Raw genomic sequence first — 11,260 nt, forward strand, 5'->3', positions numbered from 1 at the left:
CGGTATACACATTAGACAAGATGTTTCGTAACAGATTGCATCATGTTACTCCAAACATAGTATAATCGATATACACTTAATGTGTACGTGCTGCACATACATAATGCAATACTATGCCATGCAACACATGTAGTTCAAATGTGAGAATCAACGTCAAACGTCGAAATAAGAAAAAATGTTAAACTACAAAATTCTCATGTGTCTATATAATCAAGTTTAAATATAGCGGATCGAATAGTTCCTCGCAAATAGACAATTCCATATGCTAGTTTGAACGTATGTTGCCCTTGAAACGGATACGGAAGTTTAATGAGACGAATCGTCGCGACGCAACAATATTTTCGCGGCTGTTGCTCGCAAAGCTTTATCCACTATCTGCACACACAGAAAAATATTATTCTACATTGCTGAAAAATGTGATTATGCAACTTATTTTTTCTCCTTTTAAATAATGGTTACCTTTAACACAGAATATTTTCTTCATAATGATCTTAAGATATACTTGTTATAAATGTTAAAAAATTCATCATTATGTATTCGAAATAAGAATTTATTTTCTTTTAAAAAATATAAAATTGATCGAAGAAGCGACTTTATAACAAACAAATCAAATTTGTTTTAACTTAATAATCTTCATTGAAATTTAAACTTATTAAACTTATTAAACTTATTCTAGGATTCAAAATATATTTCGATAATTGATAAACTTATAGATTTGCGGATATATAAACTTTTAAAATACTTGAAATCAGTAATTATTATCTGCATACACTCTATATCTTTCTGTGTGGATAAAAAAACAAATGAGATCTTCGTCGTTGTTACTTCTCAAAATCGCGGCTGGTGACAAAGTGACAAATTGGCAATCTGAAGATAGATGATAGATAGTGAAAATAATTTTTTAATTTATATTTAATTGTTGCAGGATCTTCACAAGATTATTTTTGATGAATTTGGTCATTCACTATAGTGGATTAATACATATTAAAGACTATTTTTTATATAAAATATCGTATTTGAATGAAGTTCTATGTAGTCAATTTTGGCAATGGAATAATATCTACATGTACATTCTGTTAATTAACGTGACAACATCATTATTGAGTATTTAGTCATTAAAATAGGGTAAAAGTACTAAATGCGAAATAGGCTAATTCCAGATTACATATTATATCTAAATAATTATAGTATTTTCCATCAAACAATGCATATCACAAGATTCTTTAGCATTTGTTTTATCTGTTTAAAGTGTCAGTTATGTTTTATTTATTAGCAACAGTGCTGCACATTTTATTGATATTGTTAATAAAACGTGACAGATAAACTAAGATTACTATGTATCATATTGTATGTATCTTTAAAAATTCATTCAGTGTAATACCATTTTTAGCTTTTATAGGAGATAGTAAATATATAGTATTAGAAATCATGAAAAAAATCAATATCATGCTCGGTTGAAATTAAATCCAAAAAGTATAAAATATTTGATGAACTGGATTTGATGAACATGGATTGTGCAAAATTGTCGTTACTTCATTTAATTAAAATTAAAACATATAAAACAATAATGAAATAAAATCATCCATAATGTAATCTTTATAATCAATTATAATTATTAAATATTTTACTAATTGTTCGACATCATTCTGGATAAAAATATAATTTTTTTTTATAAGAGCGATCCACAATTAGTATCCTTACCGTATATATTTCAACTATTTATATTTTACATTTAACTTTATTAATTTCATGTTAATTTCATAGCAGCTTTTAGTATGCACTAATCTAACGTAATGACCAAATTCTCTATTTGATTGAATTTCTTAAATATTCTAAGTGTGTCAATGATAGAACAATTTATTTTTTGGAGCAGAATCTCATTCCGAAGAATGAAAACTGAGCTAATCTTGAAAAAGTGGCTCAATTTTTAATTAAAAATGAGATTTCTCTTTTCAGAGTGAGATTTCATTCTAAAAATTTTACAGAGTAAATATTTAAGGAACAATTACAGCATTCCTTCAGACTTTGAAAAATGCAAGCGTGTTGGCATTTAAAGATCCGCCTCCAATCCTCTTATCGTCTCTAAAGAATATGGATGTTTCAAAATCGCGTTTCATCTCCTCCCTCGAGATCAATCTCTGGCGTCGCGCGTGACGCGTACGCGCCGCCACACACAGTCAGAAGAGACGCGGCTTCCGCGTGCGTCGCGCGCACGCGGAATCGCATACCACGCGCGTTAGCTACGATTCACATGCCGCGTAAGCAGTTCCGTATCTTTTTTTCTCGTCGAACCACGAGCGATGAGACAAGAAATTGGGTCGTTCGACCGGTCGCGCAAATGACGTTTCTTCGTGCTGACGTTTCGCCGAGCGATAATGAGCAACAAACTGGGAAAACGCGCTCGTATGTGTGAACTCATAAAACGTCCAATAAAATTCACAAAACTCCGCACCGCGATGATTTTTGTTTTTTGTTCAACATCGAAGCCAGATTCTTTTTTTGCGCATAATTGACTTTAAATCTTCTAATGACTATCACATAAATGTAGCAAAAATTGGCACGCTCATAAATATTAAGGAGGTAATTATAGAAAAAGCCACTTTAATGTGGTGTTGAAAGTGTCATATTTTAAGGTAAGAAATACGATAAAATATAATAAATAATGATAAAAAATCTGATTTAAAGCAAAATTAAGATTAAAAAAATAGACCCTCTCTCTCCGTATTCTAAGCGTTAATTAATTAATATAGAGAAATATAAAATAAAAAATAAAATTTAAATTTAATACAATTTATCATCATTCATCTTTGAATACATACATATACATATATAACAAAATATATACATAAAATATATATTTACGTATACACATGTGTATGTATTTATATTTCTTTCTCTAATTATACAATTTATATCGTAATTTGTCGTAAAATTAGGCATCATGAAACAAAACACGCTGTGACATGATCGAGCGACATATGTATACTCGTTAAATTACGCGCGAGTCTAAAGTTTCATTTAATAGATTAACTCCAAAGTTATCACAATTTTATCGCTTCACACACGGACGAATGTATTGCTGCAACAACACAACGACGATGACGACACCAGCTTGATCAAGTACGAGGATGATGATTCATACTATTTGCACAACGTACGTTGACACTTGTCACTTTTTCGCCTAACCTCTAACCTTCAAATTGAACCCCTATTTTTTTTACTTTCGTGGACGGCGAGTCTCGCGATTCCGTGTCGGAATGCCGCGCGCGACGCAACGCGCGGCACGGCGTGATGTGACGCGACACGACGCAGCACGACGCGCGACGCGGCGTGACGGTTTCGCGGCCACGCTCCGAAGTCCGAGGACGACAATCTGGGACGCGGGGACCAAAACAAAGGGAGACCGTGGCGCGTCGCTAAGGAAACTTGCGGACCCTACATCGAGGATAACATAGGAATTTCGAGCCGAGTCGTGATGTCCACGTACGCAGCACTCCCGCGTCTTTCAGCCACCACTCGCCTTCTGCGCTCTCCTCTCTTTCTCTTAATCTCTCTTTTTCTTTCTCCTTCTGCTATTTGTTGCTCGAGGCGTGCCTGCCGTCGTCGCTTTCACTCGCGACGCGATGCCGTCGGACGCGCGATCTCCACGGCGCGAAGCCGCCAAAAACGATCACCAAGTGTCAAGGTTGCCATTGTGCACACGTACGTGGACTGCGCGCGCGAGTATCGGCGCTCACGTACACTGTCTTACTACTCCACGTCACCCCTCTCATTCCCCTTCGTTCCCTTTAAGCCACTACCTGCCCGCCCGCTCTCTTCTTTCCCCATCGCCTTAGCGCCCGCCACCGCCGCCGCCGCCGTACCGCTATCACAACAATGGCATTGGGGGGAAATTACGATACCCGCAGCTTATTTCACGATGACACTGGCCACGACACGTCGCGGCTCACCACAGCGGCTGATCAGATTCACGCGCAGACAGGAAACTGGGCTTCTTCACGCGTCCGGCCTGATGCGTTATTCGCCGCGGCTTTTGTCAGCGAAATTTCGCCGTGGCGCATTCGGCGATCAGCGTTTCGCGAGGGAGTTCCCCCACTACTTCGTTCGATTCGCGCGACTGCGCGTCAGCAGCGCGCAGGGCCGGCGTGAGCGCCGTACGCGGGCGCCCCGTCATACGGCCGTGTTTACAAACAAACGCCCGGCCGGGACGCCGCTGCGCTGCTTCGATCGCATGGACGCGTCGCGTCACGACGGCGTGATGACCGGCATTTTCTATCACTTAGGCACTTACCATTATATCGCGCGTATCTTGGTTAACTCAGCGAATTTCGTCATTAATTAATCTTGTCCTTATTAAGTGGAAGTCTAAAAAAATCACGCCTTTATATCTTCTGGTCAACTAAAATAAAAAATCATACACTCGATTAGATTCAAATAGATTTTGATTTGCTCTTTAAATATTAAATAAAATGTTAAATAAAAAAAATGTATTTTACAAAATAACAAATATAAAAAGAAACAAATACCAAAATTGAAATAAATATATTTTACTCTTATTAGGTAGGCTAATAATCGAGATTATTTCATCCAATTTAAAGACTTTTGTAGATGGCGTTACAATTTTAGAAATGCTTTAGAATTGATTGTTCCGTCGATTTATTTTTTAATAATTTTTGTTTTCTATAAAAATTGTGTTACATAAATAGAAATGTTTGGCTTCTCGCGCTATAGCCGCACCTGCATGATGTCATGATCAAGCAGCCAATCGAATACCACCGCGATCAAACGTATAAACACCTGACGACACATTTACGGCGTCACCCTGAGCAACCTTTGCTTTTTCGACCTAGCCTTTTTTGCCTTGAGAAAATCAATCCAAATAATCGCTAATTATGTCCTAATTTATATTTTACTAATAGTAATTTGATGATACGATATAGCACCAACTTATTTTATTTTTTTTGCAACAGGAGTTGATAAAACTCAGCTGACACTATATATCGATTATCGTATAGGTCCAATAAAACGCTTGTGCGTCGTAAACAAAAGCGCATGATTGGACCGCTCTTTCTCGCCATTCCGTTTCTTACAATTTAAATTCTACGTTTGACTATTTCATTAAATATTTTCACAAAATATTTTTTTTTACAGAATTATTTATTTTTAAGTTATAAATAAAATTTAAAATTTTAAAAATAAAATCTTTAAAAAAAAAATTTTTTTCTATTCGCTAAAAGTAAATTAGGAAAATAAAGTGATCAAATATATTTCAGTATAAAAGATATAATAAAATCAACAAATTTCATAATCTTATCTTTTATATAAGAAATATGATAAAAATTAAAAAAATAGAAACGTGCGATGACGACTCAGTATTTCAACAATTTAAATGATTTTAAATAAAAAAGTTCGAGACATATTTGGACTCATACAATACACGAATTTTACATATATACGATTTTATTACATTATTTTATTTAAGCGTTCGCAGTTTAATAAATCCAATAAATGTATACAAAAGACCCAATATATCAATTTTCGTACGTGTAATTTTGATAACACGTGATGAAATTTCTTGTTTCTATATTTTAGTCAACGTGTTTGCTAATCTCTCATTAATATACAAGATTAACGTCGTGGATTTCGAAGACTTAGAAAAACGTTTATATATACATCCAAAAATTGTTATTAAAATTATACATAATATGTTTAAATTATCTTGAAGAAAAATATATATCCAGTAAGATTTTTTATTGCATATTCATTGTAACATAATAATAATGTAACATATGATTTCTAAATAAAAAAAGGCAACGCCTGAAATGAGAGATGCATACAAATTCCATCCTTAGTCTAAAGCCATGCCTTCGTCGTCATCGTCCTTCTTATCAGGACTAGCGGCCGATGATTGCTTCTTATTCTTGTCATCTTGTCCCTGTTGTGCTTGTTGTCCCTGACCGTTCTTCGCTTCGGACTCCAGAGCGCTGACGAATTCTTCGATGTTTCCACTGGATGCGGCACTGACGGCGTCCGGTCCCAAGCCGAATTGACGGATGACAGGGCCCGCCTGGCCCGACTGCAAAGCAGACCAGAACATTGATAGCGCCTGGGAGAACTGGGGAGACGATAGCGTGGTAGACAGGTTGTCCCCAGGTGGCAAGTGCGCGTTCATAGCACTCTCCAAGCTCTCCGTCGTAGAGATCGCCGTTGGGATAGAGTTGGTCAGCTCTGTCGCTACGCCCCTCTGCCGGACAATAAGCTGCGCTGTAGCTGGACGAAAACAACAGACATACCCAGAGAAACTTCCCCAACTGCTCAGCAGAGCCAGAATCTCCGACAGCCAGGAAAAATTCAGACAAAGGATAGTATTGAACAGTGAGAAAATCATGCCTCTGTCTTTTCTCTAATTTTGCTCTATCACAATATATTACGGATTAACTAATTAGTTTGGCAACCAGATTATGGCATGACCGAATTTAAAAAAATCATTGTTACTACTTGTTTTCTTTTTTTTAACACTGATCAAAGTACTTCGTACCAGTAACTTAACAGTAAACGCGTGTTAGTAACATAATTTCACAGTATTGTAGGAAATATATAATATGTTTAACAGTCTTTCAAAGAAATATTACTACAAAAAATGTGTTAGACTGTGTAATATTGTGAGTAGTTTACTTATAGATTATTAAAACCTTACTGAGTTTCAAAGGTAGAGAAAGGCAAACACAGCATCGTAAAACATATTAGCTAGGACTTATTGATCACGTGACTTCTATAATGATATTATCATCTACAAGCATATAAACTAACACATAAACATAGCTATAGTACACATTAAAATTCCAATTCAATCTAGATTAATTAACTACGAAGTCCGTTATTCCATCACAAACTTTTTTTGTAATGATTTTGTTAGTTTAGGTGTACATATAATATTTTCAATGTTAATTTTTTAGCATCGTAATATATTATACAGCAGTTACTAATTATTCACAAATAATAAAGCTAAAAAATTCGCGCTCACTCAGAGAGAGAACCATTTTAAACACTTGTAAAATACTGAATAAGTCTGAAAGCTATTCTGCAACTTCTGTTATCAAGAATGGCACTTTATGTATTCCTGATAATGATAGTAGCTGTAAAAAATATACAATTAGTATTATATGACAAAATCTGTTCCATGATAAACAATCCTTGAATTTTCTACATTACACTTTGTTTACGTTATTAAGAACTTCCACATAGATTCTCTTCTATTGTGATTGCTTGGTTTCGTCGTTTTTTATGCTTTCAAAATACTATATATATTTTTTATATGTAAACTATGTGAAAATACCGTTGTTCTTCCGCTCCTCTGATTTTACTCTTCCTCTTGTATATTAATTCTACATAAATATTAATCTAAAATATTAACGACAGTGATTTTATGATAAATATTCGGAATCTTTTTGTCTCTTCATTTGATAAAATAAATAATTCGTAATATTTATGCACAATCAATGTTATAACCGATACTTATTTTAATATATCTTTTATTAATTTATCTCTTTTAAGATTTAAAATGTACTAAACAAATGTGTAGTCTTTAAAAAGTACTAAACAAATGTATAGTAACTATCATAGAATGAGAGAAGAGATTTAATCTTTTCGTATTTGAAAAAATACGTTATTTTTGTGTGCGTGTGTGTAAACTAATTCATAAAAATTAATATTATTATTATTTATTAAATTGATTTATCTTTGATACAAAAATTTATCAAATTATTCCTAGAAATATTATATTAAACGTAAAATTTTTTTTAATAAGATACAAACGTAAACGCAATGTATAATACATATTTCTTTAAGAAATTAATCAAATTTTGTAATTGATTGATAATTTTGCTAAATAAAAGATCAGATTTTTATAAAATTTAATACTGCAATCTTTGTATTAAAAAATAAAAGTAATGACATGCACATGTTCATAGCAAAGTTGTTAACTTTCAATAAACGCTTTATAATGCTTGCTTTTCTAATTTTATGTATTCTAGATTTTAGTAATTAAGCTAGAAGAATTTATATTCAAATAGATATAAAATCTAATATTAATAAAATAAGGATAATTTTATCTTTTTTTTTCTTTAAGTTTAATTTATTAAAAGCTGTAATTATTTATTATGCAAAAATTTTAGACGCATGATATTGGTATTAAATGAAAATATGAATTGATCATGAAAAGACCAAAAAATTTATAATAGAAAGACTATTAGGAAAATTTTAGGATACTCTATATAAACGAATACTTGTAATCGTAAGCACATTAAACACTTATGACAGAGGCATCTTCTACTCACAAAACAACACTAACATCTTCAATTACCTGTTATCATTTATTCCATGCAGAGTCGTAATAATTTCTAATTCAATTATTACAATTTAAAAAAATAGTATATGTACATTGCATTATATTTGCATCAGTCATTTTTTAGAAAATTCAATTTTCAAAAGTGAAGTTTCAATTCAATCCAACAGTCAGATTAATTCAGTAATAGATATGAAAAAGCAATATGATATTACCTGCACAGCTGGCTCCGTTCGAGATGGCGTTGGAATTTCCGATAGAAAATTCTGCAAATCGCTAAGTTGTATTCTATTGCTTGGAGCTGCTGCTGTCGTAGCTGGCGTGGACGGAGCTGTTGTTCTCGTTGATGATTTATTATTACCTAGATAAATACATCGTTAGGAAATGCGACTTTATTTGAACAAACAATTTAAACTCACTCGAAGATTTAGAATCCGTATTAGGTCCAGGAGTCAATGAATGAGGCGGTCTAGTTACGTTTGTAGTGGCTGGAGTAGATGAAGTTGTAGTGGAAGCCCTTGTACTCTGAACACCATGTGGTCTATTCATTGTACCTAATAAACTGCCCAGACCACCGATTTGACCAACGCCGCCAAACAACTGTATAAGCTGTTGCTGCGACATGTTGTTCAATAGATTCTGAAGATCGCCTTCAGTATTGGTACCACCGCTTCTCTGGGATCCCGGAGTCGGTGGATTATTTAGTACATCGTTAATCTTTCTGCAGTGCTCCTCATCTTTATCAGTTTTAAGATCCTATACAAAAATATGCATTTTTTAAAATCATGTTTCATAAATATATATAATATAGTTTGTATATAAATATAGACAAACTGTACATTCATATATAACTGAAGACAACATATGAAGAACAGAGATATATGTGGTCTGCTACTTTCTACATCACATATTGTATAATGGAAGGAAAGTAACTGTCTTCTTTTACTAATGTCTCTAATGAAAGCATATGGCATCTATTATATAACTTTATGTTTAATATACAGACAGCTGATTATAATATAATAAGATATCTACCAAATGCTTATTAAATAAATATATAATGCAGATGTAAATCAATTTATTTCAATAACTGCAATAATTTTGTAGGAGTGCTATTTCATTTATGCGTTTTTATTGTATAACAAATGTGTATCAGATCAGAGAGGTCCTCGAATCTCTCTATCTTGTAGTCAATCAACAAAAATGAAAAATTTGTCGTACGACAAAAACACAAAAGAAATAGTAGCCTAATTGTACGTTACAAAATTTATTTTACATATTTATATACCTGTAGCCAAAAGAAAAATTTTTTATTCGATGACTTAAACCTCAAAAGATACACTCTGCCAGTCTTACACTGAGGAACATGTTTAAATTCGCAATCATCAGGGAAGATAATTAAGTCCTGAAAAATATATAATACTTTAGATTATGGAGCATATATGATGTATATTAATACAAACGACAAATCAAGTGTGCAATAAAATAATTAAGAGGTGTAGTTTCTCGGCGCGCAGGATTGAACGAAAATCGCTTTTTCATTTACATGATTTTTTTAGATTTTTTTATTTATCAAGAACAAGAACAATCATCGTACGTCTTCAACTACTCCAGTCGTTCGGTCCTTCCAGCAGAAATGCATCAATGAATCGTCAGACTGATAGACGTAGAGCTGGCCCTTCCGCGTATCCGGATAAACCATCTTTCCTTTCACGGTCATTTTGCCAGCTTTGAATTCGACAAGATTTTTCGAGGCACCGCGAGAAGCGTTATTACCGAAAAGCGCACCGCTTGACATGTTTGCCGATATAAAACGAAAATTTCCGTACGAGACAAACGAGACTCTCGAACAGTCGACTCACTCCTAGTTGCTCCTACTTTATACTACTTATCACTTATGATACGATGGATACGTTCAGAGCTTCAAGAAAATGTTATTAGCTCTATTGTGTTATTCTATTCTTGTCTTCAATCTAATAAACGATGAAGATAGAATGATACATGATATACATTACGCTAATAACGTCTTTATGAACGTACTCAATACGAGACTTGTCGATGACATTGCATTTGATTGCATTTCAAGATGGCGGTGCGAAACAGACCTATATCAGAGAGAAATCTGAGAGAGGACATAAGAGCCATTTTCTTGTAACCGCATATTACTGCCCTCTGAAGAAGTAGATGCAAACTACACAACACGTCCTTTTTTTTCGGTGCTTCTGGCTGCGTTCCACTTAACGCTCACATCACTCTGGAATTATTTCATTCTTGTCATTTATCAAATATAAAACAAAGACAAACGAGCATTGCGAACGTTAAGTGGAACGCAACCTCTGATGATATATATATATATAAATCGCTAAAATCGTTGAAATCTCTCTAATTTGATAGATTTATTTCAGCGATTTCAGTATGATTTACTTCCATCAGAAGCACCTGATTTATTTCCGGAGCATATAAAATTTGTTATAAATATGCAATTTTATAAATACTTTCTAAAGATGTCATAAAATATACGTAAAAATCGTTTAATAATTTTTATATACTTGATGAAAATGATGAAAATTAATCCAGAACACGAATAACCCAACGTGTATATAGTAATAAGGTACCCAAAAGTAAGGGGTGTATACTAAGGATTAAATAAAGTTATTTAAAATATGCATTTTAAATAAAAAATATAAAAGAATTATTTAATATTTATTATTTTAAATAAATACACTTCTAACTTATTTTTTTATTTAGTGTTTTAAATAAGTTTCCCGAATCTAATTTTATATTTTTTATTTTAAATAAGTCGTAATAATAGTTTATAGTCGTAATAGTTTATCTAACCATGGTCGGCATTAATTTAAAGAATTTTTTAAATACAGAATTATTTATAGCAATAGTAGTGTCATAAATTAATTTTTT

At 33.2% G+C, this 11,260-nt stretch overlaps 2 protein-coding genes across 4 annotated transcripts in view; both read right to left on the reverse strand.

Moving 5' to 3' along the window:
* Nucleotides 1-4,068, reverse strand: part of LOC108746118 (protein argonaute-2) — a 23,352-nt gene extending 19,284 nt beyond the window's left edge. Inside the window, exon 1 of one of the 2 annotated variants that reach the window (XM_018482678.1) lies at nucleotides 3,903-4,068. The gene's annotated coding sequence lies outside the window, so the exon portion shown is untranslated. Of the gene's footprint in view, nucleotides 1-3,045 lie in introns of both variants that reach the window. The other variant, XM_018482677.1, reaches the window with a different exon arrangement.
* A 1,678-nt stretch (nucleotides 4,069-5,746) lies between these two features.
* Nucleotides 5,747-10,428, reverse strand: LOC108745938 (proteasomal ubiquitin receptor ADRM1-B). 2 transcript variants are annotated; one of them, XM_018482362.1, is made up of 5 exons: nucleotides 9,942-10,428; nucleotides 9,633-9,749; nucleotides 8,764-9,100; nucleotides 8,560-8,705; nucleotides 5,747-6,244 (listed from the first exon to the last, which is right to left on the reverse strand). In XM_018482362.1, exons 1-5 carry the CDS (start codon nucleotides 10,140-10,142, stop codon nucleotides 5,849-5,851), a joined length of 1,197 nt encoding a protein of 398 aa, XP_018337864.1. In that variant the 5' UTR covers nucleotides 10,143-10,428; the 3' UTR covers nucleotides 5,747-5,848. The 2 variants fall into 2 exon arrangements, with proteins under 2 accessions (XP_018337864.1, XP_018337865.1); XM_018482363.1 differs by having other exon boundaries at nucleotides 5,747-6,076; nucleotides 9,942-10,427.
* Nucleotides 10,429-11,260: the final 832 nt, after the last annotated feature.

Source organism: Trachymyrmex septentrionalis, unplaced genomic scaffold, assembly GCF_001594115.1.
Source record: "Trachymyrmex septentrionalis isolate Tsep2-gDNA-1 unplaced genomic scaffold, Tsep1.0 scaffold16, whole genome shotgun sequence".
In the NCBI taxonomy this organism is placed as follows: domain Eukaryota; kingdom Metazoa; phylum Arthropoda; class Insecta; order Hymenoptera; family Formicidae; genus Trachymyrmex; species Trachymyrmex septentrionalis.

Excerpts from the sequence above, each read along its gene's own strand:
- LOC108745938 (XM_018482362.1), bottom strand. The coding sequence starts at position 10,142 with ATGTCAAGCGGTGCGCTTTTCGGTAATAACGCTTCTCGCGGTGCCTCG. Across the intron at positions 9,101-9,632 it reads AATTTTTCTTTTGGCTACAG|GATCTTAAAACTGATAAAGA; the intron begins GTATATAAATAT and ends ATTTTTGTATAG. Across the intron at positions 6,245-8,559 it reads GAACGGAGCCAGCTGTGCAG|AGGGGCGTAGCGACAGAGCT; the intron begins GTAATATCATAT and ends ATTGTCCGGCAG.